Source organism: Citrus sinensis, chromosome 5 (assembly GCF_022201045.2).
Source record: "Citrus sinensis cultivar Valencia sweet orange chromosome 5, DVS_A1.0, whole genome shotgun sequence".
NCBI lineage: Eukaryota > Viridiplantae > Streptophyta > Magnoliopsida > Sapindales > Rutaceae > Citrus > Citrus sinensis.
In genome coordinates this window covers 12,611,624-12,638,220 of record NC_068560.1, presented here as the reverse complement: position 1 = coordinate 12,638,220, position 26,597 = coordinate 12,611,624, and the positions used below count along the sequence as shown (strand labels likewise).

The following is a 26,597-nucleotide window of genomic DNA, read 5'->3' as shown; positions in this document are numbered from 1 at the left end:
TCTAGTGGGTATCAATTCATTATCAGCATTAGTAACTACTGTGACTTTTGACTTTTTGGGGACAACTTGTACAGGACTGACCCATGAACTATCAGAAATTAGGTAAATGATACCTGCGTCTAATAACTTAAGGACTTCAGTTCTAACAACTTCTTTCACATTAGGATTTAACCGACATTGCATTTCTCTAGTAGGTTTAGCATTTTCATCAAGGTGAATGTAATGCATGCAGTCTACTGGGTTTATACCTAATGCTCATTTGTGCTCTTTTAAAACATCCAACAACTTACCTTTTTGTTCGTCATTTAGGGATGATGAGATGATTACCGGTAGAGTGCTTTCTTCTCCCAAAAATGCATATTCCAAAGTGTTGGGTAATGGTTTGAGCTCGAGTTTCGGTGGTGATTCTGATCATGGGATGAGTTTGTTCTCTGATGGTGCTAGTTGTTCAACTCTTGACTTCCATTTATTAGTGTCCATGGATGGCACTGAATCAAGTAGAGCATTGATCTCATCAACTGATCTGTCAATATCAAAATCCAAACCAAAGTGAGTTAAACATGTTTGTAAAGGATCATCAACTATTTCTTCTATTAAATTTGCATCAACAATTCCATCATCTGCATTGTGAGGTTGTTTGGCAATGTAGAAGATGTTTAGCTCCATAGTCATGTTGCCAAAGGACAACTACATATTTTCAGTCCTGCATTGAATGTGAGCATCGATAGTTGCCAAGAAAGGTCGGCCTAGGATAATGGGGATGTGCTTTCTTAAATCATGGATTGGTTGAGTGTCAATTACAATGAAATCAACAGGAAAATAAAACTTGTCTACCTGGATAAGCACGTCCTCCACAATACCACGAGGTATTTTCGTGGACCGATCTGCAAGCTGTAACACCACTGAAGTTGGGTGTAATTCTCTCAGTCCAAGTTTCACGAAAACTGAATAAGGCAACATATTTACACTAGCTCCTAAATCCAACAAAGCATTTTCAATTGTGTGGTTCCCTATACTACATGAGATAGTGGGGGAACCTGGGTCTTTGCATTTTAGAGGAATTTTGTGTTGGAGTATAGAACTAACTTTTTCTGTTAAAAATGCCTTCTTTTGAACGTGAATGTTTCTCTTTTTAGTACAAAGGTCTTTAAGAAATTTGGCATAAGATGACACTTGTTTTATATCATCAAGCAAAGGGATGTTAACACTTACCTGTTTGAAGATTTCAAGAATCTCACCTGTGGATTTTCCCTTCTTTCCTTTAGCTAACCTCTGAGGAAATGGAGCTTTAGGAACATATTCTCGTGGGTTGGTTTCTTCTTTCTCTTTCGATAGTGAGTCCTCAACATTCACAGGTATCCATGCTGCTGCGGTGAGCTGGTACTTACTTCATGCACTCCTTTAGGATTAGGCACTGGTTGACTTGGAAACTTGCCTTTCTCAACAGTCATTGCCAAGATCTGAACTGAAGAAGCAAGCTGTCCCACTATCTTCTCGAGGCTTGAAACTAATTGGGCTTGTGATTTGAAGCTTGCTCTCATCTCATCTCATAGTTCATCAATGGTCCGGTTTTGTTGCTCAATCGTGGAGTGAGTAAGATTCTTGAGATTCTGGAATGAATCCTCCCATGGTCTAGGTTGAGAGTAGTTCTGGTTCTAATTGTATGGTTTAAATGGGGGTTGAGAGGCTTGAGGAACTTAGGGAATTGGTTGCATTGGTGGAGCTGGAGCTGCTGGTCCATTATGTTGGAATCCTTTAAGATCATGAAAAATTAGGGTGGTCTCTCCATCCAGGGTTATATGTGTTGGAGTATGGGTTGTAATTTGATGGTTTTCTCATTACACCTATGGCATTGGCTTGATCTAAGTATGAGTCATGGTCATGTGGTTCTGTTGATTTAGCAGTCGTTAACGACGCTATTTGTCGGGAAAGACCTTCAATTATCTCTTTGACTTCTTTAATTCCTGAACTTGACTCGCCAATGTGAACCTCATTCACTCCCTTAATTCTTTTAGTATTCTTGAGTGATCGACTCCGTTGTTGGGAATTATCTGCTTGTCGCTAAAAGAACTCCCAAATCTCTGATGCTCTTTTTGACATTAGCTCTCCTCCACTTGTTGCCATTAGCTATTCTTGCACATGCGGTAATAATCCCTCGAAAAAGTATTGGTATTGGTGTCATTTATCGTACCCATGATGTGGAAACTTCAAGAGTAGCCCATTGAATCGCTCCCATGTTTCGAAAAACTGCTCGTTTTCTCTCTAGGTAAACTCTGAAATTTTCCTGTGAATAGCATTGGTTTTATGGACTGGGAAATATTTATTCAAAAATTCCGTTACCATTTGTTCCCATGATGTAATGCTATTAGCAGGCAATGTATTGAGCCATGAAGGAGCTCGATCTTTTAAAGAAAATGGGAATAGTCTAAGTTTAACATCATCGTCTGAAAATTTCTCATATTTAAAAGTTTGACAAACAGTATGAAAATCATTCAGATGATTATATGGGTCCTCATTTTCTAAGCCATAGAATGTTGGGAGATAATTTAGCACACTAGGTTTTAGTTCAAACTCCTAGCAGCTACATTTGGGTATCTTATACAAGATGTGCTCAAATTAGCTAAGGGATTGAAGTAGTCCTTAAATGGCCTCTCCTGTGGTGCTTGTTGTTGTTGTAAATCCATTTCACTTTTATCTTTAATTACAGCGTGTTTGTGTGTGCGAAGTGTTTTTCAAGTTCAAGATCTATTGGCTCAAGATTAGGTAACCTTTTCACGCTATTACAAGTTTACTATGAAAACACACTAAAAAAAAAATCGTGAAATAAATTAGCTAAAATTAAAATAAATTAATAAGATAAACCAAAAATTACGAAAAAAAATAACTTAAAATTAAATTACAGAATTTTAAAGAAGAGAAAAAGAAAAGAAATTCTTACCTCTAAATGTAGATTCACTTTTTTTTAATAAAAATTACAAGAAAATAACAAAAAATAAAATTATTTACAAAAATTAATTCTACGAATTAAAATAACTTACCTCCCCAGCAACGGTGCCAAAAACTTGTTGTGCAAAATTTATTGAACTCGCAAGCACACAAATCTATTATAGAATAGATTAATGGTGACAAGTGTCGATCCCACGAGGAGGTGGATTTTAATTATGGGTAGAATTAATTTTCTAAGTGACCGGTGCAATAATGCTTGGAATAATTCCGATTTCCTTTGTAGAAATTATGCGTTGAGCGATTCTTTGTACCATGTGTATGCTAGAAAGAAAAGATCCAAGATCTGTGGAAGTCCTTGGAACGGAAATATTAAATTGAGGATGCTGGTTTTAAGAAATTTATCATAGGCCGCTTCCTAGATTATAAGATGGTGAACTCCAAACTTATTATGAGTCAAGTTCAAGACTTGTAGATAAATTATGTCAGAAATTCATATCGAGGGGATGGATTTGAGCTAAACTTCTTAGCAGCTACTATTAGTGAGAAGCTACCTCCAGCAAGGAAAGATTTCAAGAGCTATCTAAAGCACAAGAGAAAGGAAATAAGTCTTGATGATCTGATTATTAAAATTCACGTTAAAGAAGGCAACAAAAATAATTACAAGAAAAGTGTCATTTCTGTGGCCAAGGCCAATTTTGTGGAATATAGTTAGAATAACAAGAATAAAAAGCCAACATGAGCAAACTGGTTTCTAACAGAGGAGTCTCCAACAAGCAAACCAAATTTCAATGGAAATGCTTCAACTTTGATAAACTGAAGAAAAAGAGAAACCGGGAAGGTAACGTGGTAGAGAACATCTCCAAAGATGTGTCAAACATTATTTTTCTATAATGGTTCATGAAGTAAATCTGGTAGGCTTCAATCCAAGAGAATAATCGATTAATACTAGTGCCACTTTACATGTTGATATAAGAAGCACATAGATAGAATATATTAGAAATTAGAGTATTTGATTCAATCTAGTATGTAGTATTCTATTAGGATTTATCTTATTTTATTAAGTTTATTAGAGTCATAATAAGAGTATAAGTTTTCTAGTTTAATTAGGAATTACTTTATATTTTCTTATTAAAGTCATTTTCCTTTTCTTATAAGGAATCATAATTTTATTAAGAATATGATAATCTTAGCTAGTACAAATAAGCTTGTTGTGCTTGTTTCTTGACACAAGCTTTTCATTAATATTATTCTATATTTCTCAATTGATATAATTTCTCCTTTGTGACAACTTTCTTTCTTGAGTATTCAAGAACGTAAGCTAAAACAAAATCTAGTATCATATCCGTAGCATCACATGTATGCTCAAATAAAAAAATTTTAATTTCCTACATGTGTGATGGAAGGTCAAGGAAAAGTGATTTTAAAGATGACTTTTGGGGAAAAGCACACTGAAAACAATGTTTTGTGTGTGCTAGAAATTCACAAGAATCACGTATCTGGATCTTTTTTGAACAGGCATGGATTCTAGATGGTATTTGAGTCAAATAAAGTAGTTTTGTTTGAAAATGGAATGTATGAGAGAAAGGAATATGTATCTAATAGGTTGTTCAGATTGAATGTAATGGCTATAACACCTAAGAACAATAAAGCTATTTCTTTTGCTTATTTTCTTAATTTCTCTAGTCTATGGCATGGTAAGATTAGGACATGTTATTTATAATGCCTTTCGTAAGTTAATTAACATGAATCATAATAATCATTTTGCAATTCAAGTGTCACTGACATTTCTATTTATGTATTTAAGTCCTTTAAACTTTGATTGTGTGTGCTCTGTAATAGTTTGACTATTTTATGTATTTTAGATGAAGAAAATATGAGATAGAAGGAGTGGTTATAAAGGTGCCTTAAAGGATTTCTGTCTCCTTTATATAAAAAATCCCTTTATAATCCTTTTACTAATTCAATTTGAATTAATCACTTACTTTCCTTATTTGATTTGAATTAATCATCCATATGCCTCATAATTTAATTCAAATTTTGAATAATCAAAATCACATCTAGATTTGACTTATTCAACTTTAGTTTGTAATTAAATCAAACATATGACTAATTTCAAATAAAACATAAAAATGATTACTCATAATGTTTGTCACAACATTGATTTTTTTTTTTTTTTTTGAGAAGAATTCAACATTGATTTTGGTTCTTCCATTTTGGTCAAATTGATCATGCTGTTGTATTTATTATTTGAGTAGAAAAAATAGCCAATATGTTGAATTCTTTGAAAAATCATCTATACAAGGGTAGTTGATTATTAAATCTTGACAAAACTGATGAAACATTAATGTAAAGTAGATACATCTCATAATGTTTAATTATGAGATATATCTACTTTACAATAACAGGAGAAATAGAATAAAATTTTCATCTCATGATGTTTAACTATATATGATCTATCTATGATATATAGCAGGTATTGTTTTGATGAATATTTTGTTCAAGATGGTATTGGCAAAGTGAAAATTATAATCAAAAGATGGAGACAGAGGGGTAGATTGTGATGAGACAGTACAGAGAGAATCGTTCTAGGAAAGAACTTGAACCCAAAAAAAAACGAGTAATATTATTTTCAGTAAATGAATAAGAACATTTAGTGACGAGGATACAATTTAGCGCTATTTTGAAATTTACAGGAGTGTTTCGAGTAATTTTCTAATTTCAAAAATTTTTTATATGAATCTTAGGTAATAAAGTTTTCAAAGTATATTTTAGAGTGTAAATGATTTCACTCTTTTCATAAGAGAGTATTTAATATTATATCTATATAATTTAAATATTTTAGTAACAATATTGTGATAACCTAGATAGCCATTTTAAAATCAATAAATTCGTAATCAGATTTTTCAAGATCACTTACATTAAAAATTTACTAAAACAAGCAAAAAATTTACTGTAGGCTCACTCGCCAGTTGCCACTATCAATTCAACATGCAGCCATGCACGAAGCACGTGTGTCGAAACTACGTAATTGCTTACTTTTGTAGAAAAAAACTGTCTATAGTTATAAATGTATCAAATTGAACAATCACAGCAAAACAAATTAACCATCTCTCTCTTATTCGCATTCTCATTTTCTCCTCAAAATTAATGTTATTAATGCTTTTTTGTTGAGCTATTCGATAGAGATGATGGTGAAGTGGGGACAGATATGTAATTTGATACATGGGTTGAAGCCAGTGTTGATGATGGTGGTAGCTTCTGCAGCATTTGCGGGGGTTAATATCTTCTATAAATTAGCAGCTAATGATGGAATGAGCTTAAGAGTCATCATTGCCTATAGATTAATTTTTGCCTCTGCTTTTACTGTTCCTGTTGCACTTCTACTTGAAAGGTCAATCTGGTACATTCGATTATTAATTTATAGTAGAAATTGACATATGTGATGAGATGGACTCTATTGATTGTGAATTATTTAATTATTTTGCAGGAATTGCATACCAAAACTGAATTTTAAGATGCTTTTTCTAGCTTTTCTTTCTGGGTTGTGTGGGTAAGTTGATTTCAAATTAAGTGGGCATATTTCTACCCTACAGTTTGTGTAAATCAATCCATTTTTAAAATTACTAGAAAAATTCACATTATTTTTTAAAATTCAAAATGATTTTTTTAACAATTAGTTATTTAGATCCTTGTTCTTCACATAAGTTCTTGGCCATTATTAATCAGTAATGTTGCATAACATAATTTTAATTTTACTATTTTATCCTTTTGTAACCATACGTTTAAACAGTTAATAAGGATTTAATTGACAAATTATTCAATTTTTCTTTATTTAAAATTAATAAAAATAAATATTTTATAATTATTTTGTTTTGAGGTAGAATGGGTTTACACAATTTGAGAGGTCGAAATGCTTATAAATTAGGAAAAAAGATACTAATACCCCAAGGTTTAGTGAAATAGTCAAAGATACTCTCATGTTTTCAATAATAGTCACACAAACCTCTTTTGGGGCAAACAAATTACTCTTTTGGATAAATCTTGGGAGTTTTATTCGAGTTTGTGATTACTTTTGAACATAAAAATGAATTCATGTGTACAAAAAATGATTTGCATGACTATTTGTAAACATAAAGGGGATCTCTATAGTTGCGGATCCAGACACTTAAAAATTAGAAGGTCTTAGTTTAAAGAATTCTAATTTAAATTGAGATAATTTTTTTACTGGTCACTTAAACACATTTAAAGTCTAAAAAAAAACTCACATTCTATTAGTTTCTTTTAAATTTTTTTAAAAATGATAGTAATAAAATGTGTTATTTTTAAATGCTAAAACTGAATGTGGCCACATTTGTGAAGTATCTTTTTTCTAAGTAATCTGTACAAAATATCTAAAAAAATGAAATTATACAACTATTGAGATTTAAACCAAGTCTTTAAAACCACTAAATTGCAATCTTACTACTAAAGTACAAGTATTTTATTATATATAAAATGTGCTCAAATTATTTTTATTTAACTCATTTAGAAGGGGCTTAGGACACATTTAAAAGAAAAAATAATGGCTTAGAAGGGGTTGAAGCCCCTCCATACATATTTGTTTCTTAAAAGCAATCTATGTGACTACATTTAAAAGCAAAGGAGTTTTGGTAATCATTTCTTCAAATTAGGGGATTTAGTATTCTTTTCCTAAATATTATATACATATGTTGCAGGGGATCGTTGTGTCCAAATTTGTTCGTAGAGAGCTTGGTCTTAACCTCGGCAACATTTACTAGTGCCATGTTTAATCTTGTTCCAGTTGTGACCTTCGTTTTGGCTACCTCTATTGGGTACTTATTATAAAATTACAAAATAATTAATAATAACCACTTGATGATTTTGATGATTTATCACAGATCAGAGAAACTTGGTATAAGGACAAGGGCTGGTAAGGCAAAAGTGTTGGGTACATTAATTGGAATAATTGGGGCAATGCTGCTCACTCAAACCCGAGTTGTCTCAAAACCTTTTGTTCAATCCCCAGTTACAGCCTCTGAGTAACCTGAAGAACCAAAACAGTATGAAGCTATTTTAAATTGGCAAACAAAAAATGCCAATGCTCAGAATCAAACTCTCTACCAACTTGGAAAAAAAATTGATTGAGTTGCCAGTCAAGTATCCCAGACTAACACTAAAGTTGATTCAATCATCAATCATCTTGACCAAATGTACATACATCTCCAAGACCGTATCTCTGAACTAGATACCGATCTCCAACGGATGATCAACAATCATATCCGGGGTCCATAGTTTAATAAAAAAGAAGCAGAGATCAGAAAACTCAAAGCTGAATTGGCAAGGATTGATGCTGAAAAGACTCGTCCATCACCAGTATCTTCTCCAATGTTTAAATCTTATGCACCTTTCTATACACCATCCCGACCTCAACAACCTGTCTACAATCAGTTCTTTGGATTATCACACCTTCAACCAACTCCTTCACCAAACCCTTCTTCACCCCAAAAATCAAAATCCAAAGTCAAAATTTCAGAACCATAGTCTTCATCTGTTCCTCCGGTCCCTCCAGAAGATTCTCCAAACGCCACTCCTGACCCTCCTTGCAAAGACAAAGGACTAATGGATCAGTATCATTATCATGCTGTCTAAGGCTCATCATCTGATTCTTCTGAACCAAAAACAGTATATGAGTCAAATCCATCAAAGTCAAACCCATCGTCCTCTTTTTCAAACTCAGCTAGTACCTCCACTAATTCTGAATCCGAATATGCTGACATTACCAGCATATTAATGGCAACCAAAACTGAAGGTCCAAGTGCTTCAACTTCCACACCTATAGTTGAAGATAGTCTTTTTGAAGATGAAAATCAAACATCTCAGATAGAACCGGTGCCACCAATGCCACCACCAGCTCCTAATCACTCAACAAAACCATCTTCAGCATTTTGGTTCAAATGTGATGACATTCCTCATCCCAAATGGCCTGCTTGACTTCAAGAATTTGCTGCATGGATTGATCTCCAAGGAACAAAACCAAATGCTCAACCTCAAGCTGTTCTTTGTGAATTCATGGCCCGATCCACGGGTTCTTTATGAGATTGGTTAGAAAGCTTGGGAGAATACAGACAGCTCCAATTCATGCAATCCCCAATTGGTACAACACTCAATATCATTCATGAACAATTCATCGATGAAAAAACAGCATCCACCGATGCAGACAGAAAAGAGTATCATCAGATGAAGTGTTGTTCTCTCAAAAGACATCTATTGGAATCTCATTACAAAAGAATGAGTATTCTTTTTTACAAGCTGAATGGATTCAATGAATCTTCTCTCAAACATGTTTTCATAGCCTCACTCCCTTCTGAGTTACAACTTGATCTTCAAAGAAAACTCACAGCCACTAATCTCAGCATAGCTGATATCTCTCCGGGAACAATTTTCCAAATGGCAATGCTATGTCTAGACAAAATTTGTGAGCAAAAGGAATTCTTCAAAGATCTTATGGAAGATAAAAAATCTTTTGCTGAAGCTTGTAAAAAACCCTATCTCAGGATAGAGTGCAAAGATGACAGGAAGTGTGTTTGTCCAACCAAAAAGAAAAAACATTTTCAGAAACACTTCCACAAGAACTCATCCTCCAAAAAACCCTTCCGGTATTTTAGAAAGAAGGATGTCTCTCAGTACAGAAAGAAAAAGCACAACCGTTGTTTCATTTGTAAGAAACACGGTCACTTTGCTCGAAACTGCCCTCACAAATCTGCCAAAGTTGTTCGTCTCATATAGTATCTTCAACATTCTTCTATGTTATCTGAGAATGCAGATGTTGAATTAAATTTTTCAGAACAGTCAGAACAAGATAACCAGACTGCTTTCATCATCGCAGAATCTTCTAATTTTGATGATATTTCAGTCATCTCTACAGTTCAAAATGTCAACCTTATCTCAGCCATTCCTAGACCTTCTCTCAAAATGTCCATTTTTCCTTTAAAGTTTCATAAACCTATCCCTGTCATCGGGTTTATTGATACTGGTGCAAATACTAGTATGATTGATCCTACTGTTCTTCCCTCTGAGTATTGGGAATCTCATTCAAAGCTTTTCAGAGCAGTTAATGGAGAAACTTTTGAAACCACTTTGATTACCAAAAAACCCATTGGTATTCAATTCTTTCCGAATTGTATAATTTGGAAAAAGATTGTAGCTTCAAAACTCCCTGATAAAGATTTACTCATAGGTTTTGATATCCTGCATTTAGTTAAAAACCTACTCCTCACTAGTTCTGGAGTTCGCTACAAATAGATGTTCTTGCCTTATACGGATACACTTCGTTTGTATGTACTTTCAGAAACACCATCTCCATACAGTCACATTTCACAAAAATTCCTAGATTCACAGTTCCACCATCCTTCACCTCTTTGGAAGGATGAAAAATTCTTCATTCATCTTCCTTTCAAACTCAATGAGGACATAAACCCCACAAAAGCATCTCACCCAGGTATGTCTCCTTCAGACCTCTTGCTTAATCCTCAAGTTCGTTCAATTACAATTTACGCACAATACTAGCATCATTAAGATTTGAATTAAAAGCTTTAATAGCTCAAACTGATTTATGTTCAAGTTCGACCGATAAGTGGCAACACTTACCATAAATCAGTTGATAGGGTGACATTGTTAAAGACGTCTTAAATGCCCAAAGTGCATCAGTTGGTTTCTCTGTACTTTGAGTTAACCGTCTTTTCTAAAGTTTATTTTATCTCCCTATTTGCTAATTCAACTTGACCATTTGTTTGAGAATGATAAGGGATAGCATTTATGTGTACTTCCATATTTCTTCATTGATGACTCAAATGACTTGTTACAATAATACTTACCTCTGTCACTAATAATGGCTTGAGGGATTCCAATTCGACTTAAAAGATTTTCTTTTAAAAATTTAATCATAGATTTGCTATCACTGTTTAAGCAAGAAATTGGTTCAATCCATTCTGAAACATAATCAATTGCAACTAATATGCATACAAATCCAAAAAATGGTGGAAACGAATCCATTAAATCAACTCCCCAATAGTCAAACATTTCTATCCCAAGTATGGGATTTAAGGGCATCATGTTTCCTTTAGTAACTGATCCCAATTTTTGATAGTTTTCACAATTTTTACAAAATTCATATGAGCCTTTGAATCTAGTAGGCCAATAAAATCCATATTACAAAATTTTAGCAGTAGCTTTTGTTAAAACAAATTTCCGCCACATGTTTCAGAATAACAAAAATTAATGACATTGCTTATCTTGTTGTCAAGAATACATCGCCAAAAAATTTGATTAGGGTTATATTTGAACAAGCAAGGATTATCCTGATAAATTTTATTTTCTTCAACCAAAGTTTCCTCATATCTTGAATGTTCCATTGCAAAGGTATTTTACGTATAACAAGGAAAATAACAATGTTATTTGTGTAACATGTCGATTTGAAGATATCACATCTATAATGACTGTAAAATCTACAGTAACTATAAGATTTTTCTATTTTTTCAGAGATATTATCAGGTTTATTAATGTGTGTATATTTCTATACATATTCATATAGTCGTTCACATGCCATCTTCACCATCACCCTAGCAAATGTGTAAGCTCAGTCCAATGTGTTTAGGAAACAGCAATCCTAATGAGAGTGTAAATGGATAATATTTATATGTCAAGTTGCATTTATCTTGCTAGATTAGAGAAGGGCAAGAGAACTGGTTTTGATGGTTTGTGTTTCAAGGAAGGTTGTGGGAGATTACTCATATGTAGAATCATACTATGCTTTTGGTCAAAATATAATAGCAGAACATTTAAATTTAAACAAGAGTTAATATTCACAAGGGCCTTCTTGCACTTGGTAATGTTTCAACGCTCTTAGTGATGATAAAAAGCGAAAAGAAGGTGTACATGCGCCTTTGGGACAGGGCACTTACTAAACCTTTTATCTGAAAATCATTTTTCATCGTTACATTTTATGCTTCTAAAAGTTTGTTTTACTACTATGTCATGTCTACACTTTTGTAGTTGTGTCATGAAGTGATGGTTTTGTGTTGCTTTATGTAATTGTAAATAGAGCATTATGATTATTTTATTATTAGATTGATGATTTTCACTTGTCTTGTTATTTGTATCTACATTATTGTGAACAAAAATAGTGTGATTACATATCTGGTTGAGGCTCCTCCTACTATTGCTAATGCTGAGTTGTTGGAATGGCCAAAGAAAGATAAGCTATGCTTCCTTCATGATGTGTATGGTGTTGTTGATACCATCAAGTATGTCTTTAACCCATAAATTTTTGCTAATGCAGTTGATAATTTTAGGTGCTCGGATGTCCTAATATTCTTTTATACTTTCTCTTCAGGTTTTACACTGAATGCTTTGAGATAAAGCTATTGAGAAAAGAGATGTCCAAGAGAAATACTCAAATGCCTTTCTTAGATTTAGCCATAAATAGTCTTACTTTGTTCTGGTGTTAATATATAGTATGGTGCTAATACTTTTTCTTTGTCTAACATAAGAGTTACTATATCTACAAAATTGCATTAGAATTTTATTTCTTGGGAAATGATTATGAATGGATTTTTATTTTTATATACCTATTTATAAGAGTTTACTTTGCTATTGATTCATAGGCTATGGTTTTACTTTATATGATATTGGAACTAGTTTTCGTCATTTTACAATTGTAACTGGAGATGTAAGTGTCGTAAAATATTTACTTATTTTGAGCATTGGATTTTGTCGAAGCATTGAAACTAAACTAGTATACCATGGAATTTTAAAGTTTACAAAATGGTTGAAAACATTCTTGCCAAGGGTGGCATTGTCTCCAGAGAGCTTGGTCTAGTTAAAGGTGGAACGACTCACATTGTCTTTGTGAAGGATCTCGATGGTTATATTTTTTATCTCATCTAGAGAGGTCCAACTCCTGAATCACTCTGTCAAGTAATACTTCACATTGGTGATCTGAATCACTCCATTCAAGTTCTATGAAAAGGTAGTATGACAAAATGGAATTAATTATAATACTAAGATGAGATTTGTGAATGTAATAATAATTAAAAAAAAAAGTAACCCTATAGAAATTATGTGTGCGTAAGTAAATTTTTTTTTGTTTTACATGAACAGGGTCCGAAAAAAAATATTGAAAAATTGGAGTGTGGCTATTATATCTTAAGGAACATGAAGGAAATAATAGCAAGCGTTAATTTGTTAATGAAAAACATAAGTTGATGATATGATATATTAAATTTCTTTTATTCCGTATATGTGACATTATTTTTTAAGTTTGACTATATTAATCTTGTGATTAATAGTTCATTTGGAGTGTGCTAACCATTTTTCCGACATCCTTGTTGCATCAACAAAATGGTTAGTGTGAGTACGAAACTACAAATATTGTTTGTTGCAAATTGTTGAAATAAAAGTTGTAGTGTCAAAATATAATGGTTGCTCTTAAGGATTGTAGTGTAGATGTTATGCATTTGATTACATTGGGTATTTTAATTGATTCTACATAGACTGGTTTGCTCAGTTTAGGTTGGATTGTTGTTGGGTATATTGCTAGAACTAGAGCGCTATTGGAAGATGGTGGGTTGCTAGGTATGGGGTAGAGTGTTGCTGGCAATATGGCTAGAATTAAAGTGTTGTCAGAAGATGGCATTGGTGCCAGAAGTCTTGTTAGAAATCTTGCTATTGGAATAGTTACATTAATCTTTGGAAGTTTTGTTGAGTAGCTTGGCTTGGTGGCTGGAATTTTAATTGGTTTTCACGAAGTTTGAGTGGAATTTAGTTGTTGCATTATATTTTGGAAGGTTCTGTGAATTTTGGATGGTTTATTATGTATTAATGTTGATCACATTGGATATTAAATGTATTTTGCAATTAATTTGTTGGATTGAATGGATATTAATTAATATTAATTTCTTTAATTTTTTTATGATATTCATTTTATAAATGAATTAAAATTGTAAACAGGAACTCATCAATAAATTATAATTATAAAATAATTTTTTTTTAAATCAAAGTTTTATGAGGGTAAATATCCATCATAGATTCTATAAATTTACTCACCAAAATAAACCTAATGAATATACCAATTTTTACGCCAAAATTAAATAATAAATTTAGAAATGATAATTCAATTTCCAACCAAAAATAAATAAATAAAGACACAAAAATTTAAACAAATTTTAATTTTAATTCAATTATTTTTTTCAGATTAAAAAAGTTGTGTGACAGATATATGAATGTGACAAACCATCATGAATTTATGATGAAAAATATTTTGTCATTAATCAATGGTAGTGACATAAATGACAGCTATACACAATCTGTTTTATAACATTTATTTTTCATTTTCTATTGTTTATTTTCTTATAGTGGTTGTAATTTCATTGCAAGCCTTGTCATTATTACAATGGTCCTACATCATTATATTGCAACCTCAAAAACTTTAGGGAGACGTTCTCCACATTTCTTAGATTAACAAGGCGACTCACGGTCATTGTTAGAGATCTTATACGCACCCATTTTTCCTTCTGACATACCATGAGGGTATATCGTCATTGTGGTTGTATTAACAAATGTATTAACAAATTTGTGGTTGTATACCTACCCATGTCATGCCCTGAATGTATTAACAAATTTTACCACCAGCACACCTTACAAATCAAACAAAAAGATAATTACATGAGGCAAATGCAAATGTAGATCACAAGCAAAAGGTAGAAGAAAGTATCTATTGTAGAATACAAATCTCTAAACTTTACGTTAAGTCAGCAGAAAATGTAATCAAACTATTGAAATTAATTTGTTTCCAACTATTACAAATAATTTCTGAATATGAATTGGATTTTTTTCCTAAGATCCTTGTTTATTAAAATTAAATCAGACAAAATTGAAGTTTTAAAAATACCTTATAATAACTTGAGGACGAAAATAATTGTAATCATATCAAATAAGTTGTCTTAACTTGCCAACACTACAAGAAAACCGGCAATAGATGGCAGACACTTTGTAACGGAAATGATGTACGTCATAAAAATATGATAGAGTCGTGATAGATTTTGTGTCTATCAAGTATTCATGATGGACTCATGATAGAAATAAATTATGTCAATAATATATGACGACTTTGTGATAGAATATATTACATCAAGAATTCATGATAGAATTTTAGTGTTGACTTCATTTTGGCGCTTCTTTGACTGAAATTTTTGGCATTATTTGAAATAAAATATCATATGAATCAAGAAACGCTGTCGTTTCACTTAAGTTGGAACAATGATGTTTTGCTTATAAAATATTAAATATTTAAAATTTTTATTATAAAATAAAAAATAAGCTATTAAAATAAAAATAAAAAGTTAAAATTAAAAAGAAATCCTCGATTTTTTTTTCTAAGTGTTGAGGTTCCCGCCCATTCTCACACCAAACTCTTCTCTCATAAAACCACCTGAAACCCTAGCCTCCTTACAGCCACTCTCAATCGACCTAGGTAGATACTCACATCCATAGCCACCATGGCGGAAGCATTCAAATTGGGCTGCATTTCTTGATGCAACGGAAGCGTGGCGGTGCTCATGGCTCTGCTAGTTGCACGCGATCCTGCGTGGGCTGACAGCATGTGATGACCACAAAAATAAGCAGTACAGTGGCAACAAAGTGTGTTTCATGCTAGTTGCAGTTGTCATGGACTAGAGGCATGAGCTTCCAATGGCCAATTTTAAATATTTGTTCTTTAATTCTTATTTTTTTATCTTAATTTTTATAATTTTTATCTTATTTTGGCGAGTGTTTGAGATTTATAGTTTGGATTTATGTTGTTATGTGTCACTTTTAGTAACTACTCTGCTAAGGACCTTAGTTTTTTTTAGAGAACTTTTGCTTTGAAAGCTTCTGGTGCATTTCTAATGTCGTTGGAGCTATTCTTCTTGCTTTGAAAGCTTTTTCGTAATTTATATTCTCTTTGTTAGGTTGTGAGTGATAGCAAAATGTTCCGAGTTCATGTGGTATTTTTGGGGCATCCCTTACTGGAGGGGTTTCGAATGATATTTCCATTCTTTCTCTTTGTTTTTGGCTTCCATCTTTGTCTATCTAAATACTATAAAGTTGCGGTTATGTTCTGATTTTTCATTTCATTTTTGCAAACTTTTGTTGCAATGATGTTGGAATGTTTGTAGTTTATGTAGAGTATCCGGACTCTGCTATTTGGGGCCTTTGTAATGTGTTTCTTTTCCCCCCTACCTCTCTTTATTGATGGGTTGTGAATGGTATATTTAGAACTTAGTTGGCTTTTTTTTCCCTCAATTTTCTAAAATGAAATACCCTTTTGCAGTAATTTTGAATGTCAAATAGTTTTCTCATTTTGAATGTTGGTTTATGATTAATTTGTTTAATTGTCCGACTGTGGTGCAGAATTTCATGTGTAACGTGTGCAGGATTGGATAAACGTCCTGAAGACGATCTCTATTTGAAGAAGAGAGTAAAGATGCGTCGTTGGCTCTTTTGTACTTGTCAAGTAGAAGAGTCTTATCCATCTCATTAAAATGAGCGCCTAAAAAGGTATGTTTCTTTGGCCCTTGTTGTCTCGATTTATTATTGAATAGTGAAGCAGCTTTTGAATAGATGTAATACTCTGAATTCCTTGTTTATAGCATCACTTTTAATTGGTCTTGCAATTATATTTGGGTACATTTAATAATTTGTAATGATTCCGAACTTTTAACTGTTTTATGTTTAGATAGAACGATTTGGACATGGCTTTGATCTTGTATTTTACAGCTTAATAAGATAAATTAAAATTCATATTTATGATAGGAAATTCTTGATAATTTTAGCACTTGATTTTTAATATTATGTTGGAGAATTGCTAGAGATGAGAAAAAGTTGGTTATGATAGTTGTTTTGATGATCAGATGGGTACCGATGTCAAGCATTCAACAGTTAATACCTTTTACTTTTCCTCATTTGTGGCTGCGCTCAAACTAAAATTCAAAATTGTTTTGTGAGAGCTTATTGTAGTGGATATTCTATTCTTTTTGCAGAAAATTGATATATCATTTGATTAGTAGCAACTAGTTTCATTGTGACTCCAAGTACATATTTACTGTTGTAATTAAGTTTGTTTTCACATAAGGCCTTCAAAAGTAGCTATTGGCATAATTTCATATGGTTAAAAGGAAATGAATAGATTTCTTATTTATGAATAAAGGCATACATCTGTAACTAGGTTCAGTTGTTTTTCTATGCTTGTCCTATCTCAATCATTTTCCACATTTTAGGGCACCACAAAAAGGTCCTAGCTCTTGTAAAACCTGAAGTGCAGAAGGAAGCACCACCTATTGAAGTGCCTGCATTGACTTTGGATGAACTGAAAGAAAAGACAAACAATTTTGGATCAAAGGCATTGTTTGGTGAGGGATCGTATGGAAGGGTGTATTATGCAAACTTAAAAAATGGCAAAGCAATGGCTGTTAAAAAGCTTGATGTTTCCTCTGAGCCTTAGTCAAATGTTGAATTTTTTATTCAGGTATATCTGAAACTTCATAGAAGCATATTGTTTTTATTATTACTTTGTTGTTATTGATAGCTGAATTTACGTTTTTAATGCATGTGCTTTTGTCCCGCTATTTTGTATCAAGTTTCAGTTGTTTCAAGATTGAAGCATGAAAATCTTGTCGAGTTGCTTGGTTACTGTGTTGAAGGAAATTTCTGTGTTCTTGCTTATGAATTTGCTACAATGTGATCTCTTGATTAGAAGATATGATGAGCTGATTTGGATTATACATGTAATTACATGCAGAAAAGGAGTTTAGGGAGCACAACCAAGTCCAGTGCTTGACTGGATGACATGGGTTAGAATCGTAGTTGATGCAACATAATACACAGAGATATCAGATCTAGCAATGTCCTTCTCTTCTAAGATTTCAAAGCAAAGATTGCATATTTTAACCTTTCAAATCAGGCCCCTGATATGGCAGCTTGCCTTCATTCTACTCGAGTTTTGGGAACCTTTGGTTATCACGCTCCAAAGTAATGCTTCTGAAAATCTTCTGTCCTATTTATTCGTTTTCTCTGTTCTTGATTCACTATTTCCTTTTTTGATGATTGGTTTGGTTCAGTGCTTCTAACTGTCAAAGATAATGCAATTACTATTGACAAATTTCTATATACCATATGACCTTGATTGATCCCAAACTTGTGACTTTGACTTTTATCCTATCCAAAATGACACTAAGTAAATGTAAAACAGTAAATTTTAAGAATGGATAATGTTCTGTTGAACTAGAATGGTTTTTAAGAATGGGTAATGTTTATTGAACCAGAATGGTTTTAGGAATGAGTTATGTTCTATTGAACTAGATTGCTCTGTCAGAGATGGTTTATAACGAAATAAAATATATTAATGTTTCTGAGATTTATAATCTTTTTATGATGATTGTTGTTAAGGATTGTAGTGTAGATGTTATGTGTAGATTTTGTATAGATTTATTTGTTGGTTTGGTTTGGAATGTTGCTGGGTATGTGGCTGGAATTAGAGTGGTATTGGAAGATGGTGGGTTGCTGGGTATGGGTTGGAGTGTTGTTAAGTGTCTGCATTGGAGTGTTGGAGTGTGGCTGTTGGAGTATTCCCACTGGAAGAGGGCGTTACTACTGGAAGTCAAGCTTAAAGTCTTGCTATTGGAATATTTCCATTAATCTTTAGAAGTTTTGTTGGGTAACTTGGCTTGGTTTCTGGGATTATAACTTAACTGTGTTGTTTTATATTTGGGATTTTTTTTAATTGAAGATGTTTTATTATGTATTCATGGTGATTACATTGGATACTATATGTATCTCTTTTGAATTTGTTGGATTGAATGGATTTTAATTAATATTATTTGTTTTTAGTTTTTGTTCCCATATTCATTTTATCAATTAATTAAATCTGTAAACAGGAATTGATTAATAAATTATAATTATAATATAATTTTTTAAAAAATATATAACTCTATGACGGAAAATAGCCATCATAAAGTCTGTCACAAAAAATTTTCATCCAAAATTTTAAAATGATAATTGAACTTCCCACCAAAAATTAAAAAAAAAAGGTGCGAAATTTAAATAAATTTTAATTTTAATTAAATTATTTTTATATTAAAATAATATGTGATGGATATATGACCGTGAAATACCATCATAAATTCATGATAGAAAAATATTCTGTCATAAATTAATGACAGTGACATAGATGACGGATGAACTATCATGCACCCCCTTTTATGATAGTTATTTTCCGTCATCTATTACATTTTTTCTTGTAGTGCAACAGGTAGCGTAAATAATTACCTGATGATGAAATGAAGAAAAAATTAATAGCTTGTGGAACATATTGATAATCAACAATAAAATTATATTTACCTAGTTAAGAATAGTTTGTATTTTAAGTGATGAGTCATAAATCATTACTTGTCATTTGTTAGGTGTTTTGACATTATTTTTTATATTATAATATGGTACTTTCATTTTGTACAATACAAAAAATCACAATTATATAAGTGTTATGTATCATTATTTAGTAATTAAAGGTCATCCGCACTGATATTTGGCTAAGTAAACACTCAAACTTCAGATTTTTTATTTCAAATCAACAGATTTTACCAAATAAATTAGCCGATACAGATGTATTATATTATGTTGAACTTATTCATAAGATTTTAGGAATTGATATTTTATTCCAAATTGAGAAAAAATTAACCACAAAAAGTAAAAGAAATCAAAGTTTCATACTGTAAGCGTCATATTTCCTAGCTATCTGCACATAGTAACGAGTGTTAGTCAAAAGAGTAAGCTACGTCCTCCTACACACGTGTCAGCCCAATCAACCTAAAGGTATTCTGAAAGTAACAAAATAAGTAAGGTTTTAATTAATTTTTTAACCCTTATCTTCTTTATGATTCGAGCACGGATAACATACTAATTAGAGTCGACCGCAAATATACGTATCCAAGAGTATGACATATATATATGTATGTATTGCAACACATGAATTAGGTAAATAATACTTTCCAAGAACTTACCACTTTAAAGTTTAAAGCAATGTCAAATTGATAATAAATAATCCACCAAAAAAATCACGAAGCACATTAGTGGAGAAAAGCCGACCCGAGCAAATTATTTCACACATGGAAAGTGCATAATCAGCTGAGAATTAATTTTTGACTAAAATCTAGTGGACAAATAGGAATTCAATTGCCTTCCAAAATTACAGCTACTTCTCCTTTTCAACGTGGGCAACATAAATCATGGCAACTGCCACCATGCACTATCCCACGTGTAACAGCCACGAAGCTACTTCGCACGATTGCATGTTTCTCCAAGCGTGTCATCAGGTATTACGCAGCCTTTCAATTGATTTTTGCGAGTCAGAGCCACAAAGTACATTAAAGAGGAGCCAGCCCCATTAATGTTTAATTAACAGAATTGTTTACGCATGAGCAACAAACGTGGACGCTACGTATGTGCTTACGTGGTAAAAAAAAAATTGCCTATAAAGACTACTGAAAGAGCAGAGCAAAGAAAGCCATCCATCTCTCACAGATTAATTTTAATTTATTGGTTTCATTTGTTTCCTTTCTTCTTTCAATTTCAAACAAGAGAGAAGAACAAAAAGGAGAAAAGATTTTCTTGCTTGCCCGTGCTATTGATTGCTCTTAAATTGTCATACATTTTTTACATGATGATGATGATGAAGTGGGGGCAAATATGTAATTTAATACATGGGTTAAAGCCAGCGTTGACGATGGTGGTGGTTCAAGTGGCATTTGCCGGGGTGAATGTCTTTTACAAACTGGCGGCTAATAACGGAATGAGCTTGCGAGTTATTGTTGCCTATAGATTCATTTTTGCCACTGCTTTTATGGTTCCCGTCGCAATCATTCTGGAAAGGTGATTTGATCCTGTTAATTAAATTTTCGATTTGGCACTGTATATATATATATATATATACATTCTTTGGTCTAATTAGTTTTCAGATTTCAAATTTTATTTAGTTAGTCACTTCAGTCCGAATCTTAAGAAGTAGGGATTTTCAAACAATTTGATTGAAATGGTCATTTGAGTTTAAATTATAGGAAAAATAGTGGTTAAGGCCCATCCCCACCTTTAGAGAAGAATATTTCTTTAATAGAACTGTTGCTTAAAAATCGTTATAAATATCTTTTTTTTTTTTTACAATTATAAATATCTTTTTTATTTCGCTTGTTATTGTGATTTTCTACTGCTTTCCAAAGGTTCTTACACTTCTGCATACTATTTTTATACACTTCTATTTCTGTTTAGAACCCTCAAGAATCAGAAAAGCTCAAGCCAAGGCATAATTGACAATGAAATAGCCAGACGGAACATATTAGCTACACTGTAGAACATATTGCGCATTAAAAGAGACGGGAAAAATGTAAAGATTTTATTTGACTATTTGGTATAGTCTAACAGTATTAATTATTTGTTATGAAAATATTTTTTCAGGAAGAGCAGACCAAAATTGAATTTGAAGATACTCTTTCAAGCTTTTCTTTGTGGATTATTTGGGTAAGTTGATGGAAATATATAATGCTGTATTACAAAAACCTGCAAAAACCTACAAAATCCCTAGTGATCTAAACATTTTTGTCGAGCAAAAACTTCATTTAGTGGATTGAAGGAAAAAGAGGGCTCAAATCAGGAAATAATTCTAATTTTGAGATTATTTTTGGTAATTGAATAAAGACATTAAAAGTAATGTGATGCATACAGTTGGTGGTAGACAAACACAGTAGCCAGCTGTATCACGGAAAATCTCTCCTATGCATGGCCATGTAGCTGCTGACCTGCTGTTTAATAGCTTTAAGTTACACTTGTCACTTCTGTTTCTTTTGGAATCCACAAAGCATGCAAACTCTTTCTTTACCAACTCAAGTATCTTGAATGAGACAACGAATCCTAAACAATCTTTGGTACGCTGCATTAGTTTAGTTAATTAATTTTATCAAATATAACAGTTATCTTTACAGCTAATTTATTATTCTTCAGATTTTATTTATTTCTTTTTAAAATAATTTAATCTACGTTTACAAATTGGTTTATGTCAATCTGCATGCAGGGGATCACTATCTCAAAACCTGTACTTGGAGAGCTTGGTCCTGACATCTGCAACATTTGCTTCAGCCATGGCTAATCTCGTTCCAGCTATTACCTTTGTTTTGTCAATATCTATTGGGTACAGTTAATTTTAACGCACTTTAATTAATGGCCATATCATTTTGATCATCGTAAATGCTTTGATCATCCTAAATGTGGAGGAAATGATAGTAAGACTGCACTGTCAGAAACAAAATAATTAAAATCGGTGTTGGCTAGTTTATTCACTTGAATGAAAAATAAGATACTAAGTTAACACCGATTTTATTTTATGATCTTTAATTACAATCGATTGATTGCAGATTAGAGAAGCTTGGAATAAGAACACGGGCAGGGAAGGCAAAAGTGTTGGGGTCATTAATTGGTATAGGTGGGGCAATGATACTCACGTTCTACAGAGGAGTAGAGATCAATATCTGGTCAACAAATATTAACCTTATTCACTCTAATGGGCACGTGGCATCATTGCATGCTGACCCTGGTAAACGTTTCTTGGGTGCTTTATTTGCTCTAGGCAGTTGCTTCGGCTACGCTATTTGGCTGGTCATTCAGGTAATTAATAAATTAAAATTTTGCATGCCTTGTAATTTAATTAATTGTTAGTTAAATTTAATTATTTAGTTATAAATTGCCGTAATATGCATGTAGGCCAAGATGAGTGAGGAATATCCATGTCAATTCTCGAGCACAGCTTTGATGTGTGTAATGGGGGCAATTCAAGCTGTTGTTTTTGCTCTTTGCATGGAGAAAGATTGGAGTCAATGGAAACTGGGCTGGAACATTAGACTTCTTACAGTAGCCTATTCGGTATATATATGATGGTGAATTAATTGATGACCATTAATTTTGTTAAATTCATATAAACTTTAACCGTTAATCAAATTTTTAATTTTGTTACTTATATCGCAGGGGATTGTGGCTTCTGGTTTGATGGTGACACTAATATCATGGTGTGTGCGCACGAGAGGCCCTCTTTTTGCATCCATCTTTAACCCGTTAATGCTTGTGGTTGTGGCCATACTTAGCTCTTTAATTTTGGATGAGAAGCTTCACTTGGGAAGGTTGTTACTTTTTATCGTTATTATTAATTAATTAACTGTTTATAATTTATTATAAGAACTAATTGAATAATCCGCTCAAATGGATATAATGGATATAGTAGATATTAAAAACATTGACCTTTAACTTTCATGTGTAGAAGTAATGGTGGAGAACTTCTAAATAAGTTTTAGAAAGACAAAAATTAAATAAATAAATTGACTCAAATTATGGAAACTAAAAGAATATTGACTTTTATTTGAATTTCGTATGCTTCTTGTTTTGACAATATTTCGAAAATTGTTTCAGCATACTAGGAGCAACATTGATCGTGTGTGGGCTCTATGCAGTTTTGTGGGGTAAAGGAAAGGAGATGAAGAAGATAACTCAACTAGTACCTGCTAAAATCAATGGAGAGTCATCAAAATCAATTGAAATTGTTATTACTTCTCCAGTAGATGGAGATATAACAACAACGAAAAAAGAAGAAAAAATAGAGGAAACAATAAAGGTAATTACTAAAGGAGATAATATATTAGCCAAAGAAGAAATCAATACAGTAGAGATAAAAGGATTTGATTGAGATTCAAATACATCAACCAAGGAAAACGGGAGTGCTACAGGAAAGACACATAGTTCTAGCAATTTCTAGCTTACAATTGTCAATATATTTAATTAGTTTTCATCCCAACTTTCCGGACCCATTCAATAATCCTTCGTTTTCCTATTTAATTAAATTTTTTTCTTTGTTTAGACCGAATAGTTTTTCACATTGTAAGTTAATTTAAATATTTTTTTATTATTGTAAAGCACTGTATACATCATTAGTTAAATATTTGTTTAGTCTCTATATTTTGATCTTATGTGTTTGTTTGAACTTCATATTTTTTTAAAAAGTACATAAAGAAAGCCTTGTTAGTAGTTATATTACAATTCTAAACTTATTTTTCTACTTTTACAATAACTCCCTTGTAGAAATATTATTTGATATATTAATGAAAAGAAAATAATGTAAATTTATCAAATTAACCTTAAAATAAAAATAAAAATCAGTTATTATTATTTTACTTTTAAGATTAATTTAGTAAATTAATTTTTTACAAAAAATTATTAAGGATATTCAACATTGTAAGGATATTGATATTTCAATGGAAGAAATCATAATTAATAAGATTTTTACAAGAGTACGTGCCAGTTGTTTCATGCATATTGATATTTATTTATTGATTTACTAATAAGTAATTATTAGTTAATTTTTTAATTATTTTTTAGATAAAACAATTAATGTAAAAAATATATGGTTGCTATTATTGTAAAAGCAAAGAAAAGTTAGAATTAGAGTGTAACATATTTAATAGTAAAGTATCTTGAGGTATTTTCCAAACTAGAGGGACCAAACAAGCAGTTAGGTTAAAATATAAGAATTAAATAAGCATTTATGATATATGACCACCGGAGATGGTTAGTTTTTTTCCATTGAAATTAATATTTATCACTTACTTCTCTAATATTTTTATAATATCAATAAACTACTTTGACCTTATAATTTTATAATACTTATAATTTTATAATACTGCTCTTATTTTCTAAATAAATTTTTATTCATATTTCTCATAAATTACAAAAATGAAATAATTTGAAATTAAAACTAAAAAGTAAATAAGAGAAATTCTTATTGTTCTTTTTTATTTTAATTGTTTCTTTTTTTGTTTATTCTAAGATTATTATTCGTAAACTAAAATAATATCTAAATAAAAATAATAAATAAAAACTCTAGAAAATATGTCAACCTTAATTGCATATTAGCTTTTCACATAATCGCTGCAATTGCATTTTTTAAATTATTTCTTATAATAAATGTATATTTTACATTCTCAAGAACAAATATTAAGAAATTGACCTATTTATCTCTCTTTTCTTTTAAGTTTTTGGTGTTAGAGAAGTTACTAGCTAAAATAACAATAGTAATGGTGACTTTACTTTTTCAAAATCAAAATGAATTAGAATCGTAATGAGAAATGAAAATCAAAATAAATTGTTTACTTGAGTTACAAAAATCAAAATCGAAACAAGTTTTATTTTCATTTTATGTGTTTATTTTGTCTTGTAATCAGTTAAAAAAAGAGTATTTTTAATTTTATTTAAGGTCAAAAGTTTCATTTCATTCTCTATTTCTATTCCCACCTTCCAATTAGGGGAATGAGATTCTGATTACTTATAGGCCTCATTGAAAATTCATTTTCGTTCTTTTATATTTTTAACAAGTAAATGCTATTAATGAAGAATTCCTAATACAAAAATAAGCACTCCATAAGAGATAGGGGTGTTCACATATTAGATTTTGTAGATTGGACTTTAATCCATATCTGATTCATGATTTTATGGATAATAAATTTCTAATCCAATTCATGGATTGGTGAAATTTTATCCAAATCCAGCCCATATGTCTGCAGATTGGATGCAGATTTGACCTAAATCATATCAAATCCACCATTTTGCGAATTGATTTTGCAGACTAAAAACTCTAATTCTGTCCAATCTGCATAAAATAAAAAAATCAATGTATAAATAATTTTACTACCAACCAAATTCAAAATTAAATAAAATTTAAATAAATAAATTATTTAAAATATAAAATACATTCAAAATTTCTACACCAAAAAGAAAAAAATCTCATTTGTTTAGATACATGAAAATTAACTAAAATTATGAAAATTAATTGTTTATTTTATACTATATTATTATTGGATAAGATATAATATGGTGTTAATGTTACTATATTTTAACTTATTTATTTTTTAGTAAGCACTAATGCCACAATTACAAGTTTTAATTTATAACCAAATAAGTATTTTTTTAATTTTTTTACAGATTCGCGAATTACTATGGATCTACAAAAGTAAATCCATATCCAATTCACCAACTATAGTTTTTCAATTTTAAATCCAATCCAATCCACTAATTCACAAATCAAATTTCTATGGATCAGACAGATTGAGTGAATCAGATTGGATTCTGAACACCCCTAATAAGAGCAAGTGGCAAATATTATTTGGAAGGAAAATCCCTAACACATGATGCGCATGCAAGTGGTTCGAATTGTAACATTGTCATTGGCATTTAGCATAAAAGAGAAGGAAGTCAATTTTAAACGACAAAAAAAGACAACAGTAGCGGCTTTAGCACTAGGAGAACTAGGTAGTTGCCTTGGGCCCCGTATTTAGGAAGGCCCCAATTTTTAGGTATCTATTTATTAATTTGTATAATTAATTTTTTTTAAGATTCAAAATAATTTAAGTTACATATATATTTTTTTCTACAGTAGAAAAGTCTTATTTTTAGGCTTTACTATAATATTACTTTCATTCATAATCAACTCTCTTATTTGATAATCTTAATCTTAAATATAAGATATATTTTTA

At 31.5% G+C, this 26,597-nt stretch overlaps 1 protein-coding gene, 1 long non-coding RNA gene and 1 pseudogene across 2 annotated transcripts; all 3 read left to right on the top strand.

Moving 5' to 3' along the window:
• The first annotated feature begins 8,736 nt into the window (after positions 1-8,736).
• On the top strand, positions 8,737-12,969 carry LOC102631323 (putative lactoylglutathione lyase; annotated as a pseudogene).
• A 3,429-nt stretch (positions 12,970-16,398) lies between these two features.
• LOC102615377 (uncharacterized) lies at positions 16,399-18,880 on the top strand. The gene is made up of 4 exons (XR_008054459.1): positions 16,399-16,542; positions 17,262-17,509; positions 17,783-18,012; positions 18,467-18,880. It is a non-coding gene; the product is annotated as an uncharacterized LOC102615377 (long non-coding RNA).
• Positions 18,881-20,545: 1,665 nt separating this feature from the next.
• Positions 20,546-24,044, top strand: LOC127902035 (WAT1-related protein At1g68170-like). Its single transcript, XM_052440396.1, has 7 exons — positions 20,546-20,907; positions 21,487-21,549; positions 22,100-22,216; positions 22,440-22,689; positions 22,786-22,944; positions 23,047-23,198; positions 23,485-24,044. Exons 1-7 carry the CDS (start codon positions 20,696-20,698, stop codon positions 23,756-23,758), a joined length of 1,227 nt encoding a protein of 408 aa, XP_052296356.1. The 5' UTR covers positions 20,546-20,695; the 3' UTR covers positions 23,759-24,044.
• Positions 24,045-26,597: the final 2,553 nt, after the last annotated feature.

Bases quoted from the DNA above. Each gene is read 5' to 3' on its own strand.
- LOC127902035 (XM_052440396.1), top strand. From the start codon at position 20,696: ATGATGATGATGATGAAGTGGGGGCAAATATGTAATTTAATACATGGG. The intron at 22,690-22,785 runs GTAATTAATAAA...ATATGCATGTAG, and splicing joins CTATTTGGCTGGTCATTCAG to GCCAAGATGAGTGAGGAATA. The intron at 22,945-23,046 runs GTATATATATGA...CTTATATCGCAG, and splicing joins TTCTTACAGTAGCCTATTCG to GGGATTGTGGCTTCTGGTTT.